This window comes from Artemia franciscana, unplaced genomic scaffold (genome assembly GCF_032884065.1).
Source record: "Artemia franciscana unplaced genomic scaffold, ASM3288406v1 PGA_scaffold_33, whole genome shotgun sequence".
Classification (NCBI taxonomy): Eukaryota; Metazoa; Arthropoda; class Branchiopoda; order Anostraca; family Artemiidae; genus Artemia; species Artemia franciscana.
Window position 1 is genome coordinate 734,282 of NW_027062668.1, and position 23,874 is coordinate 758,155.

The 23,874-nt window shown below is 36.4% G+C and overlaps 2 protein-coding genes across 2 annotated transcripts; one reads left to right on the forward strand and one right to left on the reverse strand.

Annotated features, from left to right (window-relative positions):
- The first annotated feature begins 15,488 nt into the window (after nucleotides 1-15,488).
- On the forward strand, nucleotides 15,489-19,338 carry LOC136041693 (uncharacterized). Its single transcript, XM_065726417.1, has 2 exons — nucleotides 15,489-15,561; nucleotides 17,826-19,338. The coding sequence occupies exons 1-2, from the start codon at nucleotides 15,493-15,495 to the stop codon at nucleotides 19,035-19,037; spliced, it is 1,281 nt and encodes a 426-aa protein (XP_065582489.1). The 5' UTR covers nucleotides 15,489-15,492; the 3' UTR covers nucleotides 19,038-19,338.
- Nucleotides 19,339-19,618: 280 nt separating this feature from the next.
- Nucleotides 19,619-23,874, reverse strand: LOC136041694 (uncharacterized). Its single transcript, XM_065726418.1, has 2 exons — nucleotides 22,989-23,874; nucleotides 19,619-20,085 (listed from the first exon to the last, which is right to left on the reverse strand). The coding sequence occupies exons 1-2, from the start codon at nucleotides 23,163-23,165 to the stop codon at nucleotides 19,690-19,692; spliced, it is 573 nt and encodes a 190-aa protein (XP_065582490.1). The 5' UTR covers nucleotides 23,166-23,874; the 3' UTR covers nucleotides 19,619-19,689.

A 23,874-nucleotide genomic window follows, 5' to 3' on the forward strand; every position in this document is an offset into this window, starting at 1 on the left:
ATGAGTATTGCTCTCAGATATAGTTACTTATAAAGATTAAAGAAGGACCCATTTCAGCTCTTTCAGAGAATAAAGTACTCGTTTAATTGATCGTAATAAACATATTACTGGTTTAATATATTCTTTGAGGCCAACCTGATTCTTATACACATTAATGATAGATGGTAATAAGCTTACCTAAGCTATGGATGTCAGGTGATTGATTTTCTTCAAACGATAGTTTCGACAGGACCTATGCCTGTCACCATCAGGTTCAAATTCAAATCTCTTGCCAGAAAATAAAATCACTAATAAGTAAAACTAAAATCACTGAAAACACGAATAATGAGCCGAACCTGGAATTATTGTTGGTAGAGGCATTGATGACTGCTTTTGTAGTAGATCTTAAAAGAAGTTGGGCCTGTAGGAGAGGGGTGGAGTTTTTTGTGAGTTTTCAGTCTATGGGCCATGGGTTCTCGGATTTCGCTAATATGAACCTCACCCATTATCTTTATTGATGGCTGGTTGGTTTTTAGCAATTTCCAGAGGTTTTTTGATTTCCTGCTTTAAGACTTGTGAAAGAATAGCAATACGTTGGACCTGGTCAAACTTAATGCAGTGAGAAGATTTTTCCAAAACATGATGGGCCAATGCAGAAAAACTATCTTCATCCTTAAGCTTTGTCTTTTTAAGGCAGGCATCAATGGAATCAGTACGTTCTTTCAATCGGTGATGTAGAAGTCGCATGGTGCGACCAATATAGGTATCACCACAGTTGCAAGGAATTTCATATACCCCTGGTGGATCTGAAGTAATCTTATCCTTGCCTTTGTTCAAGAAGGAGGAGACAGTCCTTCCAGAAGGAAAAAAATACCTTAAAGCCAAGCTTAGTGAGTTTGTAACTTAAAATGTCAGTAATGCCCTTAATATAAGGTAATGACAAATAGGGTTTGTCTTCTTCGATCTTAGGGGTAGAGCTCTTGGTTTCTTCTCTCATCTTTCTCCTGGAAATAACCTTGTCATTGACATTTCGGGGTATCCATTACCTATCAGAACATGTTTTATATAATCAAGTTCAGCCTTCAGCTCAAAATCAGAGGAACACACTGCAAATGTTCTATCAAACAAAGAATAGACTACAGAATTTTTGACTATAGGGTGGTTATAGGAGTCATATCTCAGATATCTATCACTATGAGTTGGCTTTTTGTATACATTCAAGTCAAACCTAGTTTCTCATTTTCCAATGAAAAAATCTAAGAAGTATAAATTGTGGTTATTTTCAACTTCAATAGTGATATTTTTAACCTTGCCGCTGGTTAAAAATATTGAGAAAGGATCGCAACTTGTCCTCTGTCCCATTAAAATTATTAAGCAACCATCTACATATCTCATATAGAGTTGGAGATCCTTGAAATCCTGCTTGAAGATATTATTTTCAATATGCTGTAGACACACCTCACTGAGAAGTGGAGATGTATCTCGAGTCAAAGATCTATCTCTCCTTTTTAGGGAAAGCTAGAATTATTAATCGTCAAAAATTCTTACAACAATATAAGAAACTAGATTTTATTCCACATTCTATGAGACACATTTTCGCCGTATAATGAAACAATTTAATTGATTCCTACTCCTGCCCTACCTCTTTCAAAATTGAACTGAAACCTCATGAAGAGTAAGCACTTTGTCCATTAAAATATTTTGTTAGGAATCTACCCTGAACCTAAACAATTAGTCACCCCCTCTCATAGCTGATATGCTTGACATTTTGTTTGACATTTGTGTATCTAATCTATGATTTTCGTTTTAAAAATATGAACTTGAGGATTATTTTGGATATTGAATCTCCGCACAGCAGGTAGAGAATTTCTGTGGTTTTTACCCCGGGTGAAGACGAGTTGGTCGGGTTCAAGGTAGTCCTCCTCCCAATCAGCCTAATACACAGCACCTAGTTTTTTCCAAGTTAGTTATGACTAAATATTACTGCCCTGAGTGTATAAACCCAGCAACTAGTGGGACAGTTCAGTGCACCAAATGCAGTCAATGGTGGCATCCTAAGTGTGCAAGGATCACGCTTGGAGCAAGAGAAAAACTACTGGTATGGTTGTGCTTAAATTGTGACTTCCCCACTTCACCTTCATTTACTAGCGGTATGAAAATTCTGTGCAAAGTAACGCCACAAGCGTGCCCTAGACCTAGATCCTTTGGCAAAAACACACCCATAGTCACACCAAGGAATTCTAATCCCAAAACTAAGACAGTAACTAGGCCCAGCAGTGAGGATAAAACTCCATGCACGAATTGTTCTGAATACGTTAATGAAGTCTCAGCTTTAACTAACAGATGTTCCGTTCTTGAGAATCAACTCTCAGCTATTCAAAATGAACTATTACCCTTAAGAAATGCCCACGAATCACTCCAATCTGATTTACGTAACCTTCAGAACTTAACTGACGAAAAAACAACAACTATTGACACCCTAATGATGCAGTTAAATCAGTTGGGAATCCTTTCACCCATGCCACCCGTGAAATTACGCTCGTCTCCCTTTAGGTCTGAAATGAATAATTCTATACAAGCCCCGAGCAATGAGATTTGCAACTCATTAAGTGGCGTAAATATTGCATGCAGTGTGAGAATGATCCTCGATAACGAGATTCAGGAAAGTGTTAAATTAGCTTACGTAAGGATAACTGACGAGAATAAGTTTCATAACATTCAACCGACTGAAGATGAACCGTTAATTGTTTTCGAGAAAATAGTGCAACAAAAAGTTAAGCTCAAGCCCTTAACCAGTAAAGGATGTAATATTATATGCAGGTTTTTTGTGAAAGAGGCTCCCAAATTTAACAAGATATGTCGGTATTTTAATGAAAGTGGTTTCTGTAAGCACAGAAAAAAGTGTCGTTTTTTACATATATGTCCGCGCTTTATTTCGAAAACTTGCAGTAATAATGAGTGTAATTTTGACCACGTTGATTTATGTTGTGTTTTATCATGTACGGAAAAAGAATGTGTTTTCGCGCATGCGTGTTGCGGTACATCAAAAAGACGTAGCTCCAGTCACACCAATCGACAGGAAAATACTTTTCTGGATCCGAACCCGGCATCAAAAAACTTAATTGGACGGGGGTTACGAATTCAAAAACATCGCGATTACACCTTTTGCGGACCTCCGTGGCCCCCCTTACCAACAATCCCTCCCGTACATCAACATACCCCCAACCAAGCGTGTGTTGCGCCTTCTCGGTCGGTCGGAATGTTTTTCCCGGATCCGCTACCTCAGCAGCATCAACTTTTCTACCCCCCACAAAAGATAACGTCCCCGAGCCCCCCGACAGTGTTTCAAATCCACGTACCTCCCCCCTCCTGTCCACCCTCACAGCCCCCAATGGCGAGGACACAATTTCTTTCGTTTCAGCCGAAATTCCAGTACTGAATAAATTTGAGCCCCTGGTTGGTATGGGTAATCCTGATGACAGCCTCGCCCACCAGGGAAATAACATATTCTTACAAAGACCTACAACAAGAACATCAAACACCACTAAGGTAAAGTATTATAATTCTGATGTTTTTTCCTTCCCTAGGTTTATTTACGCAAATGCTGAAAGTTTAAATTTTGATAAAGTGGCTGAGTTAGAAAGTCTAGCTCAGGCAACAAAGGCATCTGTCCTAATGGTTTCTGAAGTTCATCGACAAAACCCAGAACTCCTGAAAATAGGTGGTTTTGATGAGTTTATAAAAATACGACCTGATGACCATCCACTGGGGAAAAAAGGTGGCGGAGTTCTTATTTATGCCCATGAAATTTTTAAAGCAGCTAGACTTGATGTCCCTTTTTTAACTGAGTACGACGAAATAATGTGGGTCATTCTAAAACCACGACGTCTCCCCCGGAAATTCACTGGTATTGCTCTCTGCGTGTATTATTACTCGCCGGGTCAGACGAGTGAATACCGCCAAGCATTCGTAGAAAAGCTACAACTCAGTTCGGATTTTGTTTTGGGCAAATACCCATCATGCGGAATTTTCATGATGGGCGATGCCAATGAATTAAAGCTCCATCACCTGGACGCCGGAATCGGCCTGAAGCAGCTCGTCAATTTTCCCACAACCAAAGGTGGCACCTCCCTTGACCGAATTTCCACAAATATGCACGAATTTTACAACATACCTACGACCGGGGCTCCAGTTGGAGGAAGTTACCACTTTTCTCTTGAACTTAACCCCACCTGTTCCATTAAAATCGATTACACTACAACTGTAACTATCAGTCGACCAATCACAAGTGAGGGACTTCTGACTTTTGGCCAATGGTTAAGCTGCGAGAAATGGGAAAAATTCCAAGATGCTAAAAGTAGCAACGAAAAAGCTACTATTTTCCAAGAAGCTTTGCTTCATAATTACAAGGCCTGTTTTCCTGAGAAGTCAACAAAACGTTTCTCGTCAGATCGACCATATATTACACAAGAAGTTAAGAAAATGGTAATGGAAAAGAGATGGCTTTTCCGTCATGGTAATACCCAACAAGCCAACAGGTTGAAAAACAAACTAAGAAAAGTCACTCGAAAACACGCGAACAAATATGTAGAACGTAAAGTTAATCATCTGTTCGAGTCCAAACCAAGCCAGTGGTACAACCGAATCAAAAGGATGACGGGCAAGGTGGATAAAGGAGTCGATTTTGGCATTGATGAAGATGACGTCGTAACAGCCAACTCCCTTAATAAACATCTGGGTAACATTGTGCAATCCCTCCCACCTTTGCTGAGCGTGGGAATACCCACCCCTCCTCCTGAGTCTTTTGATTTCCCTTTGATATCAGAGTCCCAAGTGTTTTTCAAATTAAAAAGGCTTAAAAGAACAAGCATTACCCCTGTAGATATTCCCATTGATCTCATCAAAGCATTTCCAGATTATCTTAGTGGCCCCCTAACACTCCTTTTTAATCAGGTGACAAAAACAGGTGAGTATCCATCAATTTGGAAAAATGGGTTCATTACACCAATACCAAAAAAAGATGCGCCCAATGATTTTTCGGGTGTCCGACCGATCACTATGACACCCATTTTTAGCAAAGTGTATGAAAGTTTTGTTGCAGCATGGCTGAAAGACCGTATTCTGGACAAAATTGATCCAAGGCAGTTTGGAAATATGCCAAACACATCTACATCTCATTACTTAGTAAGTATTATTGACAGTATTTTGCAAAAACTCGATGAACCAGATTCTTGGATTAATCTTATTGCAATAGATCTAAGAAAAGCTTTTGATTTAATTTGCCACAAAATTCTTGTAAAAAAAACTTCTTGGACTAGGTGTAGATTCATTCCTTGTACGTTTAATTGCTAGTTTTCTTTCTGGTAGATGTCAACGGACAAAATATAAGTCCACCTACTCCGACCCACTGCCCATTTTTTGTGGAGTTCCCCAAGGTACCCTCTTGGGACCACTTTTGTTTCTTGTCATAATAAATGATTTGGCAACAACACTGGACGATCGCTGGAAGTATGTCGACGATCTGTCGCTCATTGAATGTTGTCGGAAAAACCTACCAAGCAGAGCAGGTTCATTAATGAAAGATATATGTCAAGAGGCAAAGGTGGACAAAATGACTGTCAACTTTGATAAATCTGTAATTTTAACATTTTCTTTTTTAAAATCTGCGCCAGTTTTTAATCCACCTATTCCCAGCGCCAGTCACGTGACCGAAATTAAACTGCTCGGCGTTCATATCACTTCAGATCTGAAGTGGAATAAACATGTTGAGTGCATGTTAAAAAAAGCTAATTTGGCCATCAGGTCTCTAAAGTTGTTGGCTCGCCATGGAATCCCTGCACCACACCTCCTACGCATCTATTTCTCTTTTATACGTTCCACACTTGAATACTGTTGCCCTGTATGGCATTTCGGGCTGACTAGGGAACAGTCGGACCGGGTTGAGAGGGTGCAATACCGTGCCCTCCTAGTAATCTCAAAAGCCCCAAAAATACCGTACATATCCCTCCTTAATCAGTTTCAACTTCAAACCCTTCAATCTCGTCGTTTAAAACTAGCCCTATCCTTTGGTAATAAAATTTTGTCCAGCCCTATACACCGAAATATCCTTCCTCCCCAACATCAACCGGCACGGGTAAGGCCACTCAGGGCCGTTGCAGAGCCTGTACCAAAACTTCAACCTGTGACTGTGTCACATGCTCGTTATGAGCTTAGTTTTGTGCCCTCGTTTGTTAAGTTGTTTAATGCTGGATCGACTTTTTAATCCGGATTATTGTTGTTAATTGTATATATTATAATTTTGTGTATACTTGTTGACTTATTTTCGTGTGTATGTGACAATTATTATTGTTAATTGTATATATTATAATTTTGTGAATGTTAATTTTGACTTGTCGACGAATTTTTGTGTGTGTATGACAATAAAAACTAATAATCGGCTCTGTCCGTCGAATGTTTTTTAAATAAAATGAATTTGAATTTGAATATGCAATTACAATCACCAAACATAGCCTAATTTCATTACGAACAAAGCAAATCAACTTGGTTGAATGGAGTACTGACACCGTATGGCATTACTTATTTTGCAGCTGAGAAGCCTAAATTATAGTTAATGATATTTTTAAATCAATTAGCTTCTCCGAGTTTTAAATTGATAGCAAATTCGACAATTTTGAGATAAAGTCGTAGTTTGGTGCCCCAAAAATGGCAGAAAACAAGACTTTCATCTGACCTAATCTGTATGGTCACTTAAAAAAGATTTTTAAATTTCCGTTTGAATGAGCTCCCTCCCATTTATCTTGTACCTTCGGTTTGTACAATCACGCCCGGCAAAAAAAAACACATAAACATGCATCGACGATGTTTCCTCTAAAAAAAGGAAATTCTACACTTTGAAGATTGGAAGTTGAAACCTCTATGGTACGGTTCTCTGATATGATGTATCTAATAAAGGGATTTTCAGTAAGATCGCTTTCTTTTTTGGGGTTGTTTCCCCTTTTTTCAAGAATCAGGCAAAGTTTCTCAGATTTTTGGCTTTAGGTTAGTAAAAATGAACTGAAAGAATTCTGTATATTTAGAATCAGCATAAAAACCCAATGCTGTTGGTGTGGCAATTGTCATGAGAATTCTATTTTAAGTTTCGGTGAATATTACTCCAAGTCACTCTTTGCTTCCATTTTTTTTATCACAAACTATTTTATAAGATTCTCTTAAAACAGTATTTTTTTTTGAACCTGTTCATTTCATTTAGTTGAATAGAACAGTAAAAACAAAGAGGAATAATTTGACAGCTGGGTAGTAAGTTTAAATTTAAGGGATTTCAGTTCGAGGGGGAATTGTCCTATTGTAAAAGAGATGCATTTTACATGGCCGTTATAAAATCAAAGCGAGGTATCTATGAAGGCAGGATGAATTTGAGTATCTCTACTCTTTCTGTAAACTTCTAAGGCGTAGAATTTGTTTAGTTTTCTACCCCAAGTATAATCTTCTATAATCTACATCTTTTATAATCTATGTAAGTAATACATCTGTCTGTAATTTTGATTTGAGTTTGATTTTCTTTTAAGATTAAATGCATTATAATTTAATATATTATTGATTAAATAAATTGATGCCTTGTTACCAGGAATCCTTGTTTAAAATGTATTGTGTTTTGTTTCATTTTGCATGCAATTTAATTGCTCTTTTTGTTTGAGAGTCTTTTTCCTAAAAGCATTTAAAAATAAACTTATTCCTACCAAAAAAATCCTGGAATATAGTCTCTGTCACCCAACCACTACTGATTTTTGGCTATTGCCCACCCCCCAGGACAGTTTTCTGCTGGAACTCTTGTTTATATGTTTATAAAACAACATTAATTTTCTATTTCAAACTCCATATTTTAGTGATTAGCCTACTACAATTTTAAAGATTTGCTTTTTTTTCTAGTTTTTTTCTCTTATCAGATTCATATAAAATTTACTGAACTCCCTTCTCATGAAAATTATAATTTAACATTTATTCTAAACTATGTTTAAGGTTAGCTACTAAAAATTATTGTTTTAGTCTTAGAAGTAGGAGTCATATCCTAAAAAAATCTCTTTACTTTAATTTTTTTAAGTTCAATTTTGAAGCAAAAGGAATTGTTGAGTTTGCCATATTATTGGTTTTTCTGTTGAATACATTCACTCAGAGCTCATCAAACTTCTTGGAATCAAATTTTGTATGTTTTCTATTATTTTTGTTTTTAATTTTTAACAGAATATAATATGTTTGTGTCCAGTTTTAATTTTGATGTTAATAAAGTTCCGTTTTAGTAAAGCTAAAATTTTTCTTTGAAACTTTGTTTTTAAATTTAATTTGGTTTTTTACTTACGTCATCTTAAGGAAATGTCAAAATACTTCTTTCCAGAAAAAAACTATTTACATATCTTGATTTCATACCAGGTTTTGCCAGATTAAGACTTGAGGGCTTTTCTGATATTCGATGACAGTTTTTTGACTTGAGCAGCTCTCTTAACCGTTGAATTAAAGGACATAAGTGGGGAGGAAGGCCGAGACTCGTTAACTCGGAAGCTCAAGTGCCCTTTTTAAGAGTCAACAGGCCCCTAGTTTGTTGTGTATCATCAATGACCTTTTATCCCCCACGTCCTTTTGTCCTCAGATGTATCCGATTAAAATTTCGAGACAGCCATTTTTGTTAAAACAGTTCAAAGTTCATAAAACAAAAACTCCGATGTCGACACAACTCCACAGTGCCCGGGGGCAGGCGTTGCAAAATATGCCCTTGCGGTAAATATGGTTCTTATTGAAGGGACGCTCCTATAAATGTCAGAGTGGCTCATTTGATTGAAAGTTCTATTTCACTTTAAGAGTCTGAAGAGATCAGATGAAAATTAGCCCAACCCCCACGCCCTTTTTTCCCTAAACCCATCCGATAAAAATTATGAAGTGCCTCTGAGAAAATAAAATAAACAATAAGGCATTTTAGTTTTATGGCTTTACTATAGACAATGGTTTAATATAGGCAGCGCGTTGCCTCTGATTTGCACCAAAAGCCAATCAAATAATTAATTTCTTACGATACATTCGATGCCGTTCTCTATGTGAATCGACGCCGATTTGGTAAATTAGCGTGGTGTAAGTTGAAACTAAAAAAATCTTTATGGACTACTCAGATGGCGTTCGTAATGTCGTCTGCAAAGTGTGTTTCCGTGAAGTTTTCACCGCTCATATGAGCCTTGCACTTCACGTGCGTTTGAAGAAATAAGGAGCATGGTTTGTGAGTATAGTTTAATGAGGCATAAGGGCTTGTTACATATTCTGATTTCAGGATGAAGCATATCAAGAGTCCCTGGTTTTTCCTGTTTTGTTGTGAAGTTGACAGTGGCGCAAAAATCCTGGCAAGAATTCAGTCCCATAGCATCCTAGATATTTAGTGCAAAATATTGAAACTAGATTCCAAACCACTGATATCTACTACACTTGAAATCAGCATATCTTCAGTTTCCTAATCCCACATTTCCAAATCTGTTTAAAAGGTTTTCTCTGGAACTCTTTCCCTATATGTCAACTTTATGAACTTTACGAAAAAAGTTAACTAAAGTTTAACTTCAATGGACGGCTCAGACGGCGTTTGTAAAGTTTGTAAAATCATTCGCAGAGTGTATTTCCGTAAAGTTTTTACTGCTCATATGAGTCTTGTACTTTACGTGCGTTTTGAGCAGCAAGCTATTCAAATTTCAGAAGCATTTCATATTTCGGAGAAAAGGTCTTGAAGAAATAAGGAGTTTTGGGTGTGAGTATAGTTTAATGAGGCATAAGGGCTTGTTACAAATTCTGTTTTCAGTATCAAACATATCAAGATTCCCTGTCTAATCATGTTTTCTTGTGAAGTTGACAGTAGTGCCAAAAATCCTGGCAAGATTTCAGTCCCATAGCACCCTAGATATTCAATGCAAAATATTGAAACTAAATTGCAAACCACTGATGTCTACTACACTTGAAATCACCATATCTTCAGTTTCCTATTTCCACATTTCCAAGTCTTTTTATAAGTTTGCTCTGGAACTCTTCCCCTATTGGTCAGCATTATGAACTTTACGAAAGAAGTTAACTAAGTTGCGTTTGATTCACTTTTCAAGTTGACTGAAACCAGCATTCTGACGTTTTATTTGCGATTCCGAGTTAGCGTTCGATTTGTAAAAGTTGACTGAAAGTTAATGAAACGTTGACTTTTAACAACTTATACATTTTTTACGCTCGTCTCAAGTTAACTCGGAAAGAACCCAGAAGTTTCAATTATAGCTAATCATGGAGTATGTCTTCAGATGGATCCAAGATGAAGGCACCACTTTTGTGTACCAGTGTGGTGAGTTATTGAGCTTGATTTTATGTTGTTGGGTAGGTTGCACTAAAATAGACTAAACTATGTTATTAGCCTAGTTAAAACTGGCTTTTTTCTTGTGTAGGTGGGTGGGTTTTTTCTTTTACTGGGTGGGTGGGATAGGTAGATAATAAAATGGTTAAGAAAAATCTTATAAAGTTATTGCAATATTAGTTAAAGTTACTACTAAGCTACTTGAGCAATTATTTCAGAGCTGGTTATCCTAATACAATTTGTGTGGCCAGAAGTTTAATTGTTAGAATGCAGATTATGATTTTCATATGTCTTCTTTTAGTCATTCCATTCAAGATGCTTTGGATATTTTTTTTATTGTGATAGATTGTCTTAATGCTCTGAAAAGGGAAAATATTTCAATTGCATAGGATAGGAAAATTTCAGTAGGCTAATCAATTTAAAGTCCTAAATTAGCAAGGGAAGTGTTTACTTCACTAAAAAATAACTTGTATACAGTGATTTTTTAAAATTCACTGTATAATTGGAGTTCTTTGAACTCCAATTATACAGCCCTGTTTTTGGCCCCCTTTAGCCTGTATCCAGTTCCTGATTGCCCATTTAGCCTAAATTTAATTTTTTCTGTTACTCATTTCTTGTCAATATTACTAAGGGTTCATAGTTAAGCTCTTGAGAAGTCATTGTTAAACAACATGTGCTTATGTAGCCTATATATAGCTTGTTGCTACTTATTCTTCTCTGGGTATACAATGCTTATGTGGTAAAAGCCAAGAGAAGGACCTGTAGGCCTATAGAAGAAAACCTGTTAAAAAAAGGTGACTCTTTATTATTTACATAATAATTATAGCTAATATGTTCTATATGCAACCCTGCTCTACTTTAGCCCCAACCCTCCTAATATGGAAATCTAAAGTTGAAATTACATATTTCCTATTGATTCTGCAAATCCATCCCTCAACCCTAGTACCTGAGAATTGAAGCAACTGTGGCAAAAGAAAAACAAGTAGGCTAAAAGGTGGCAGAATACATTGAAAATATATAATTTGGGCTATATATTTGCAAATTAGGCAGGTTGGGAGTAATTTTTTAGTTTACATTTTGACTTACAAATAAAGTGAATATACCACTTGATGCCTTTTTGTATGTTTTTTACAAGTATAATAACTGCTTATATTGCTAATTCAAACTTAAGCACTTTTTGACCTAAGCTAACAAATTTTCAAGAGCTCAAAAAGCACTTAAATTTGAACTTGCAATTAAAGCACTTCTTATGTTTGTAAAGAATACAAAACAAGGCATCAAGGGGTATGTTCACTTTATAAGTCAAATATATGAACAACAAAAAAATTACCAATTGTTAGCATAGAGTTGCATAATTTTCTCCTGTGTATGTAGGCTAAATGGGAGGTCACTTACACCTAATCCTGTCTCTACTGTTTTTACTTGGTTGGAAGAAAAATCCAAAGAAAGTTCCTATTGAAAAGGAAAGAGCCCAAAAGTGAGATTGAATTTGTCATAGCTTGGAGGTTTGCCCCTTCAGTCTGTTTAAAGAAAACAGATCCATAACTAAAGCTTTGTTAATTTCAATCTTAAGGGTGACCTACATTTGTGACACTTCATTAAATGGTTGTAAAGGGATACTTCTATTTATTTGTCTTTTTTTCTACATGATTGTTTTTTTTGAACCTTTAAATTGATATACATTTCTTACAAATTAATTAGTCACACCACAGTTCCATTTGCAAGTTTTGACCTACTTTGTAACCCCTGGTCCCAAAAATTGCATATAAATTTATTGAAGCTAGGAAACATAGAACTCCTGTCTGTTATTCCTAAGGCAATGACTTCTGTCTGTTAACAATAAATTCCAAAGGCAATGGCAATTAAAACAAAACAGTGAAGATTAACTTTAAAATACTTGATAATACATAAATATAACAATCACAAAGAAAAACCATTTGCAAAATTTTACTTTTGTGCTCAGTTGCCAACCTGAGCAATTGTCTCAAATTTTTAAACCTTGCAAAACATTCACAAGCCATTTCTTATGACCTACACTATTGTCTATACATCAACAATTCATTGAAAAAGAAGGCCCACCTTACTGGCATTCTTTCCTTTGTACTTATATTTAATGGGATTAAAAGAAAGCATCTATGGCTAAGTCAAAAGCCCAGTAAAGAACCAGGTGGTCCTTTAGCCAGGAAGCTAGGGACCAGTTATCTGATGCTTTTGCAAGCCCTTCCTGCTTACTGACCCTAGATTTCTCTAGGTAACCTTTCAAGGTTGGGCCAGTTCTGGCTCAACCTACATAGTCACATCACTGACCTTTGTCCCAAACCAAATAAACTGGTAATGCCAGGAATTAAATCTGTGCCCTTTGGACAAAGTATTCTCAATCTAGAGTGCCAGCCACTTAGCAGGAACACAAACGTAACCAGAGAAAAAAATATTTGAAAAAAGAAAATATTGGAAAAAAAACAACTCAAGTCATAGTTCCTACCATTTTTCAATACTGTCCCATAAACAATATCTATTTTATTTAGACAAATTAATTTTGAGACATGTATCAACAAAACTCCCATCAGGGATTGTATTTACTTAAAATACAAATAGCAATATGAATGCTCAGTTTTGTGATATTCTAGTCTTGAAATAATAAAAAAAAGAAAAATTATATGTTCTATTTGTTTTCCACCAGCTCACTTGAGCAAAATCATTTGTGACAAAAATATATCCATGGTTGGCTTAGAATCCCTTTAAAATGCTTTAAACAGAAGAAATTTTAAAAACAATTATACTGATCAGCAAGAAGAATATTAAAATAACTCTGTAAACTTGGCACTTTTTATGACAATTTTTTAGTTGTGCAAATGAAAAACTTTAATAATGTCCTAATGTATTCTAAAAAAAAAACAATATTAAAATGTGTCAGTTGTATTTTGATAGAAACTGCCTCAAAAACTTTTAGTTAAAATATATGAAATGAAGGGTCAGGCATTCCTTTACATTTTATGCAACATGTAAAAAGAAAAACAATTCAAATTTTTTTTTCACAAAAGAAGATTGATTAAAAAAAAAATGTATTTTTAACAGAAAGCAACTGACATGAATGAAATGAAATAAAACAGAAATTCATGGAGAATAAATAATATCAGCAATATATTTAACCTACAATCAGGTGGCATAAAATATTATTTCTAAATTTAGAAAAACCCAGTGTTATTGCTTAAAGTTCTGTTAAATCAACAGGAATTGTCTTTTCAGAACCAAGGCCAGAGAGAAAGAAACTGATAACCAAAAATTGATGTAGCCAAAAATTTCAGGACCCTCTAGAGGAGAAGGAAGTGGAGGTAGGTACTTTAAATACTTTCCTGGGACATACTTTGGTTAATTTATAGCAAACAGTATTACTGGCTTTTGTATAAAGTGAATATACCACTTGAAGCGTTTTTTTATGCTCTTTACAAATATAATAATTGCTTCTACTGAAAATTTAGATTTAAGCACTTTTTGGCCTCTTAAAAATGACCTAAATATGGGGTATAAAAAAGGCTTAAAACATCTGTCTCAGGCTTTAAAACACTGGACTCAAACTTACCATTTCATTATGAATCCGTTTTTTTAATGTTACATTATCCACAAGCAGTGATTTTCCACAATTAAATTGGATAAATAAATTTTATAAATGTTATGGTGCTTTCTTCTTCCTTGACAGCAAATTTTAAATATAAGTATGCGTTTTTGGTCAAAATATGAAAGCTGGCTATTACAAATGCCAGTTATACTGTTTGCTGTAAATTTAACTATATTAAATGCAGTAATGGTTAGTTTACATATTTAATATATGCTATGCTTTATCCCCACCCCCCTGATGTGCAAATACATATTTCAACTATCTTATTATTTTGTAAAAAATGACCAAAAACGCATGCTTTAATTGAAATTTCGGCAACAAGGAAGAAGAAAACGCCATAACATTCAGTGCTTGTGGATAATATATCATTAAAAAAAAATGGATTTATAATGAAACAGTAAGTTTGAGTCCAATGTTATAAAGTTTGAGACCAATGTTTTAAGCCTTTTTATACTCCATATTTAGGTCCTTTTTAAGAGGTCAAAAAGTGCTTGAAATATGAATTTCTGGTAGAAGCAATTATTATATTTGTAAAGAGCATAAAAAAAACGCATCAAGTGGTATATTCATTTTATACAAAAACCAGTAATACTTTTTGCTATAAAATTACCCATACTCTAGCCTCTAGACACATCCCTGAAAGCTTCATTTTCCTAACCTAACCTCTTTCAAAGATAGCCAAAAGTAGACAAAGTAAAATTTTACCCCTATTTTATGTTAAAAATCCAGTTTAGACAGCAATCTCAATGAATATATACTATATAATATAGGCATTGACCTAACCATTCAAATTTTTTTCAACTAAAAATTATAGGTTGGTTTAGAAACTAGGCTTGTTTGATTTGGTAATATTTGAATAACAAACCAATGTGATAGCTGCCCTCCTAAAAACAACATAAAATTTTCTTCTGGTTCCTTATTAAGCTTAGCCTATGCAAAATGGGCCTAGAACTCCAAAAACCCTTTATATCCTAAGGAATATGCATAAAATGACTTACAGGTCACTGAAAAGCTAAGATTATTTCCACTATTAACAGTTTCCCTGTCTTGTCTTTAGACTAAACGATTTCACATATCTAAATTTTTTGCTACTGAAGCGTTCGATTCGCAATTCTGTGTTGACTTTCTAGGTCGACTTCTTACTAAATAAAACGGCAGCAGAGAAAAAAGTCAACTTTTAAGTTAACTTTTACGAGTCGAATCAAACGCAACTCTAAAGTTTAAGAGCGTGTTCCAGCTGAGACAAAAAGTAGCTAAAAGTTACTAAAAGTAACTTTTTCCGTTCCAGCTGAGGCTATTTAGCAGCTGGAACGACAGAAAAGTTACTTCAAAGTAACTTTTTCAGTAACCCTTAGTTCACACTGCTGCGTCAATCCCGACACGATTTTTTGCCTGTCGGAAGAGACGTACGACAGAATCGGATGGAGTGTTCACACTGAAACGCAGACTTCTGCGTCGCTGCGACAAGCTCTATTCCATAGTTCCCACTGCTGCGTCAAATCGGACACGATTTTTCAAATCAGACTTTCAAACTGAAGCAATGAGAGCATTAAGCCAAATCCAGAAGAAGGCTATTGCAGCGTATCTTCTGAGTAAGCGAAGAAAGCAGGCAAGTTGTTGCTTTTAGGTTTACATAGGATGTATAGCTAAAGTTGGGTCACCAGTTTTTTGGAGAATCCTGTATGACAGGGATGACTGAAGCTGGAAAATAGAAATATTTCAGCTCTCGACAGTGGGGTCCACAAGTTTTTTTGGGTAACCACTCTCTTGACAGGCCATTATTCTAATGGTTGATGGCCTATTCTTAAAATCTGGGTGATCTCTCTATGGACTGATGACCTAGTTTGGAATGTGGGTGATCAGTCTATAGAGTGATTGCCTATTCTCTAAATCCTCTCTATGGACTGATGCCCCAGGTTGGGTTATCAGCTCACGGAGAGGTCACTTAGTCCAGGCCACCAGTTCTTAGAGAGGTCACCTTAGATTTGGACAATTGAAGGATGGGCTATCAGTCCCTGGAATTATTACCTATCAAAAAAGTGGTCATCGAGAAAGTTTTCCTTCCAAAATAAAATTATCCTAGACAGTAATTATTTAATCCTCTATGGATTTTCCCTGGGCAGACGAATCATCCAAAGAACCTGGTGCACAACTGTTGGTAGATGGATAAGTCAGTTTAACAAGCAAGAGAGAAAAAAAGTGCAGCTATGATCTTAATTCGCTAATATTACTTGCTGTATGCACTTAGTACTGTACTTGTAATTTTCATAGTTTCTTGTTAATCTTCTTCTCAGTTCTTTTTTACCTTAATTTTTGTAATTTTCTTGTTACTTTACCACTGCAATGGAATTCTATGAACCTGTTCTTTGTCTTTGTAATATGTCTTTACTGCATTTTGGATATACCTGTCAGCTTCTCTTTGATACTGTACAATAGCATCCTTATTCAGATCAGGTTGCATGTAGCTTTTTCTAAATGTTAGCAAGTCACTTATACCTTATGCTGTCTCTGCTAAAGCTGGGTCACCATTTTTTTTTGAGAATCTTGTATGACAGGGATGAATGAAGCTGGAAAATAGAAATATTTGTTCTAGACAGTGGGGTCCACAAGTTTTTCTGGGTAACCACTCATTTAACAGGTCATTATTTTAGGGATTGATGGCTCATTCTTGAAGTCTGGGTGATCTCTCTATAAAGTGTTGACCTAGTCTGGAATATGGGTGATCAGTCTATAGAGTGATGGCCTATTTTCTAAATCTGGGTAACATCTCTATGGACTGATGACCCTGTCTGGGTTATCAGTTCACAGTGAGGTCACCTAGAGCAGGCCATCAGCCCCTGGAATTATCACCTATCAAAAAAGTGGTCATCCAGAAAACCTTCTGGACCCCACTGGTTCTACAGACCTAAGAAAGTATTAACTTGATCAGTGACACCTCCCTGACCCTCTTATAGTTCAATAGAATAGGTAACAGGACTTACAGTTTTCTAGACAGAGATATTCAAAGGTTTTCCTTCCAAAATCAGATTCTCCTAGACAGTAATTATTTACTCCTCTATGGGATTTCCCTGGGCAGAAGAATCATCCAAAGAGCCTGGTGCACAACTGTTGCAAAATGGATGTGTTAGTTTAACAAGCATGAGAGAAAAAAAAAGTGCAGCTATGATCTCATTAATTTGCTAATATTACTTGCTCTATGTACTTAGTACTGTACTTGCAATTTTCAAAGTTTCTTTTTAATCTTCTTCTTAGTTCTTTATCTTAATTTTTGCAATTTTCTAGTTTCTTTACCACTCCAACGGTATACTATGAACCTGTTCCTGTAGGTTCTTGTTCTTTGTAATGTGCCTTTACTGCAATTGGGATATACTTGTAGGCTTCTCTTTGATACTCTACAATAGCATCTTTATTTAGATCAGGTTGCATGTAGTCTTGAAAGTAAGTTACTGCTTTACATCCCGGTATAAATAACTAAACAAAGCTGGGTACAGGCTACGCTAAATGTATGAAAATCTCTTGAAAGTAAGTTACTGCTTTACATCCCGGTATAAATCACTAAACAAAGCTGGGTACAGGCTATGCTAAATGTATGAAAGTCTCTTAAGTCTTGAAAGTAAGTTACTGCTTTACACTAAACAAAGCTGGGTACAGGCTATGCTGCAAAAGGCTCATAATAACCTCATCTACAGAAAAACAGCTAAGAAAAATAATGGATTTAAAAAAAATTGTAGTTTGCCCTTTGCTATTTTGCAACAATTATAAGTGTTTCCTGTTTCACTATGCTTGTCAAGGGCTTGAAAATGTTCACTATCAAAGACCTATTCCAGCTTTCTTTTAATAGAGACCTATGTTTATATTCTTTGTTTCTTATAGGAGCAGCTATATGGAAGTGCAAAACAAGCTACACGGAGGTGGTGGGTCAGACCAGTCCTTAGAAAAAGAGAAACAGATGGTGCCTTCAGCAAATTGGTGCAGGATCTAGAAAAGGAAGATCCACAATGGTATTTCGAATACCTTAGAATGACTCCTACAAAATTCAAGGAACTCTTAGCAATTGTTAAAAGTAAGATTGAGAAGAAACATACCAATTGGAGGAGACCTATTTCAGCAGCTACGAGACTTGCACTGACGATCAGGCATCTTGCTACAGGAGAGTCAAAGAGGTCTTTGTCCTACCAGTATTTGATTGGCCGTTCGACAGTCACTCTTATAGTGGCAGAAACGACAGAGGCCATTTGGACTAGCATGAAAAGCCAATGTTTGAAGCCACCAACCCAATCCACGTTCCAGACAATCGCTGACAAGTTTATGAGGCGGTGGGACTTTCCAAATTGCATAGGAGCAATTGATGGAAAATATATCAGGTTGAGATGCCCAGAAAACAGTGGCTCTACGTATTTCTGCCACAAGAGATTCTTTAGTGTTGTACTGATGGCAGTTGTTGATGCTGACTATAAGTTTCAGTTTGTAGACGTTGGAGCAGAGGGTAGTGCTGGTGACTCAAGTATATTTGCCAGGTCATCGTTTGGGTGTGCCATTCTGAACGGAACAATTGAAACTCCTGAGCCTAAGCCCATCCCTAATGGGACCATCTTACCACATGTTTTCGTAGCTGACGAGGCATTCCCCTTGAAAATGAACATAATGAGACCATTTCCAGGTGGCTTGAGTGTAGCTGACAGGCAGAAAAGGGTCTACAATTACCGTTTGTCTCGAGCTCGCTTGGTTGTAGAAAACGCATTTGGAATCTTAGCTGCACGCTGGCGTATTTTTAACTCACCTATTAATTGCAAACTTGAAACAGTTGATTCAATAGTCAAAGCTTGCTGTTGCTTGCACAATTTCGTAATGAGCGAGAACTCGCAGTATTGTCCAATTAACTTCGTAGATGCCCAGAGTGGAAACAGGGAGATTATCCCTGGAGCCTGGAGAACCATGGTCTCTGATAACTGGCTTCAGCGGCAGCAACGTCAGGGAGCAAACAATTTCGCAGTTACTCCCATGACAATAAGGACGAAATTTCTGGAATACTTCAATTCAGGGCAGGGCGCCCTACCATGGCAGGAAGAGTACCTGTTTGGATAATATTCTCATGCTTAGTTTCTCCATTTTCAGTAGGCCTATTTATGTACATAGTTCTGTTCTTCGTTATATGCTAAGAGCATCATTTCTCCTCTTCCTTTCAGTGCATTCCTTCTTTTTTGTATAATACAAGTTGATCTGAAGCAGCAAAATATAAGCAAACAGCCGAGTCAAACTCTGGTTAATGGCGCAAAAATTTTGGTAGGTCAACCTTTTCAAGCTGCGCTTTTGCAGAAGCTATAGTTTTTGATATCACTCTAAAAGAACCTGCATTTTGTTCGTTCTAGAGTTAATATGGTATCTAATACAACATTTACTTTACCCAAAAGGTAATTGCCGAATCTATGTTATTTAGAAGTCACCCAAAAAGAAGTTCTTCTATTTACCCAAATCAATAGCCCCAAACTGCTTTCTACTCAATCTGACAAAATGATATGGTCCTTCGACTTTCTTAGAAACTACAGTCAGGATACCAGGGAACGCAAATTGGCAAGATACTGAGTAGCTGCCGAAACGTGGTAACAGATACCATGATACATTGAAAACTCCAACTAATAAACCTGATATTTCTTGGTCCACTGAAATAAAAAAGAAGCTTTATATTCAAATACAGTAAAAAATTAACTTAAAAAGAATAACTGACAGAACACTGCCATCAGTCGAGAGAGATCTGATCAATAGACAATTTGAAAAGAAGCTCCTGAATTTTAAATTTGATGAAAGCTTTCTTTTTGTCACTTAGTTTTTTAATATCTGCAGCAAGAACAAGACAAAACATCTCGTCTGGGTCTTGCTCCTTTCCAACAATACCGATCAGATCTCTCTCGAATTTTGACTTTGAACACTCTCCCTTTGAAGCTTTCTTTCTCTTCGGGGTGGGGGACCTGGGCTGAGCGAATGAGCACGACGATGTCCTGCCATTTGGGGATTCAAACAAGATAGGATTCGTTTCTTCCACATAGTCTAACTGGACCTGGCCACTGTCTTCATATATGACATTTTCTTCGGGTTCCTCTGTCTCTTGGATCTCTCCGCCTGACCCAACTTCAACCTTAAAAAAGTAAAATTACATCCAAATGACATATTTACCGATTAAGCTGATAACCGTTTTTCAGTCTGCTCTTAACTGTTCATGTTTGTCTTTAAAGTGGCAGTAGTACAGCAGACGCTAGCAAAAACATAAGACATAAAAAATACTTGAAAAAGATAAAGGCTTTCAATGACACAGCCACAAATACATTTAGGCTAATCCTGAAGTTTTTAGCCCCATTGATAACATCATTACGCGGTGTTGGAACGCGTGATATCATATTCCTTGTAGCATCAACAATCCCAAGAGAAGAAAGATCAATGGTATATTAATGAGTTTCAGGCTTTCAGTTTTGTAAATATATTCATCCTTCCATATATTCTGGATGCCTTCTTGCGGTTTCCATTGTTCTGCTCGTAGTTAACTACTATCCAGAAAGGGAATATTGTGTAATTGAATATAGCGGATGAACTGGTAGTCAGAATTGAATTAAAATTGGACCAAAGATGTGTAATGGTCCATGGTCCAAATCAAGTTGTAAGATGAAGACCCTAGCTCAAACAAGAGCTAAGAGCTCATATGGCACTTGTGACGAAGCAAGAAGAGCTACAAGCTAAGAGCTCATTTGGTATGAGCTATAACAAAATTCTAAGAATCAATAGATTGATTTATAAGGAAAATCAGAGGCTTAGTACCGGTCAGGATTTAAAATAAGAGCCCTGAGTCATGATGTCCTTCAAAATATCAAAATTCATTAAGATCCGATTACCCACTCGTAAGTTAAAATACATAATTTTTCCTCTCCCTTTAGCCCCCCAGATGGTCGAATAGGGGAAAACGACTTTATCGAGTCAATTTGTTCAGCTCCCTGACACGCCAACCAATTTTCATTATCCTACCACGTCCAGAAGCACCAAACTCCCCAAATCACTAAACCCCCCCCCCCCAACTCCCCCAAAGAGAGCAAATCCAGTACGGTTATGTCAATCACTTATCAAAGACATTTGCTTATTCTATCCACCAAGCTTCATCATGATTCCTCCACTCCAAGTGTTTTAGTGTTTTCTAAGAACCCCCCCCCCCCGCCCCAACTTCTCCCAATTTCAAAAGATCTGGTCAGGATTTGAAATAAGAGCTCTGAAACATGAATTCCTTCTAAATATCAAACTTCATTAAGATCCGATCACCTATTCGTAAGACAAAAATAACCCAATTTTCACGTTTTCCAAGAATTTTGGTTTCCCCCTCGAACTCCCCCCAATGTCACAGGATCTGGTCGGAATTTAAAATTAGAGCTTTAAAGGACCAGATCCTTCTAAATATTAAATTTCATTAAGATCTGGTCACCCTTTTGTAAGTTAGAAATACTTCAATTTTCAAAATTACCCCCCCCCCCCAACTCCATCAAAGAGAGCAGATCCGGTCTGGTTATGTCACTCATGTATCTTAGACAGGTTTTTATTCTTCCCATCCAGTTTCATCCTGATCTCTCTGCTTAAAAGTATTTTCTAAGATTTCTGCCCCCCCCCCCCCAATGACGCTGGATCTGGTTGAGATTTAAAATAAGAGATCTGAGTTACGAGGTCCTCCTAAATATGAAGTTTCATGAAGATCCGATCACTCCTTTGTAAGTTAAAAATACGTCATTTGATCTAATTTTTCATAATTATCCCCCCCCCCCCCAATAGAGCGGGTCCGTTCCAATTATGTAAATCACGTATCTAAGACTTCTGCTTATTTTTCCTAACAATTTTTATCCCAATCCCTCCAATCTAAGCGTTTTCCATGATTTTAGGTTCCCCCAACCCCAACCTCCCTCCAATGTCACCAGATCCGGTCGGGATTTAAAATAAGAGCTTTGAGACACGCTATCCTTCTAAATATCAAATTTCATTGAGATCTGATCACCCATTCGTAAGATAAAAGTACCTAACTCCTCCCCCCAATGTCACCAGATCCGGTCGGGATTTAAAATAACAGCTCTGAGACACGATATATTTCCAAACATCCAATTTCATTAAGATCTGATCAACCATTAGTAAGTCAAAAATACTTCAATTTTTTCTATTTTTATGGCACCAAGTGCCATAAAAAGGCAAAGAGGAGGGAGTTTTAAGAGTTGAAATAAAAAGGAGTTTCTTGCTTGGTATACCTCTTAAAAGCGTTGGCAGATTTATTAGAAAATAAAACCAGATATGCCTTGCATTGTGACACATTCAGTTATGATATGAGGAAAAGTCGGATTTAAACATTGAAAAAGTTTAAATATTGATTTAGTTTATTCTAACTTATGGAGTTGTAACTTTGATCAAGAATTTGAGAAAATATGCCCAACATGACACATAATTCCAAGTTCTGAGATGAATAACTCAAATAGGGCGAGGGGAAGGGTGTTTAAAGAGTTAAAAAAGTTGAGTTTTTTGCTATGTTTAGAATAATTAACCAGTGGAGTGATGGCTTTGAATAAAATTTAGAACTACAACATATGCCTTATGCCATGATGTTCTGTGATTTAGATCCCAGGTCAAAAAGGGAGAGGGAGATATGGTTTTAAGTTTTGTTTGATAGCATAGTAGTGAATGGAGTGCCAGATTTAAATGAAACTTGAAACAAAGATGCCTGACACCATTAATAATATTAAACTCTGATATGAAGACCTTAAGTAAAATCAGGCAAACGCTGAGTCTTTCAGTGTGTTTGCATTACTTTTGAAAGGAGTATCAGATTTGAATGAAAGTTGGAAGAAAAATTCCTAGCAAAATGCCACTCCACTGGGTCCAGCTAGAACTTGCCACACTCGTTTAATCAGAAATAACTAAAACAATTTCTCCATGTTTATTATCATGGTAAGAAGTGTAAAGTAGGGCATAATTTTCTACCTTCACATCATATTTACTAATTAACAAACCGCTGAATTTACTTACCCTAATTGGTAACTCAAAGTTTGACTGTGTTGGTCTAAATGAAATATGGTCACTCAGGAAGATCATGTGGTTGTACCATTTCCAGGGCTTCTTCTCCTTCACTGCTGCTGATCCACTCTTTGTCAGCATCTGAGAGCGTTTCTCTCTCATATATCCGTCTCTTAGAGAACGCCACATTTTTTGACATTCTTGCACTGAAACAAATGATAAAGAATGTCAACTTTAGCAAAAGAAAACCAGCCATACTGCCAGGGGTAAGCTGGCTTTTGTATCATCCATGACACTTATTATTTGAATTACTTACATCCTTGTTAAATATATTTAAATCTTACACTATAACAAACATTTTCCACTAGTTTTTGTGCTATAAGTGTTGTGTATGCAACTTTTTCCTTTCTGCTTTTCAGCAGTTTTCAAGACTTATGATGAAGCAGGAAAGTGTTTCCAGGAATCTTACAAAAACCTGCCTCATGTACAAGGCACAAAAAGAGTATTTTGGGCTAATTCTGTGTACAGGGCAAATAGTAGATAGAAAACAAGGAACATGGGTAGGCCTACTTATAGGATAGAAATTAGATAAGGGAAAAATGAGATATTCTTTATATCTACTATTTAATTCCCTAAAATAGTAAGAACTAGAGCTAGGGCTCCTCTGAAGGAAACATATTAATACAAAAAAACTAGTGTCATAAAATTCCTTACTTTATGCTCCTTCCAAATATCATAGCTACTTTTCTAACAATATACCTCACCCCCTGAAGGTTCCAGGTAAGTTTTGTATTTCCCTAAGAAATATACAACTAAAAGAAAACAGTAAAATAGCAAGATTCTTATTTATGATATGCAACAAATTTTCTATTAAATAAATTATAAAATTTCCTTCATT

Coding starts and splice junctions, on each gene's coding strand:
- LOC136041693 (XM_065726417.1), top strand. CDS start 15,493: ATGAGAGCATTAAGCCAAATCCAGAAGAAGGCTATTGCAGCGTATCTT. Junction 15,562..17,825: donor TGAGTAAGCGAAGAAAGCAG/GCAAGTTGTTGC, acceptor TGTTTCTTATAG/GAGCAGCTATATGGAAGTGC.
- LOC136041694 (XM_065726418.1), bottom strand. CDS start 23,165: ATGTGGCGTTCTCTAAGAGACGGATATATGAGAGAGAAACGCTCTCAG. Junction 20,086..22,988: donor ACTTTGAGTTACCAATTAGG/GTAAGTAAATTC, acceptor TACTTTTTTAAG/GTTGAAGTTGGGTCAGGCGG.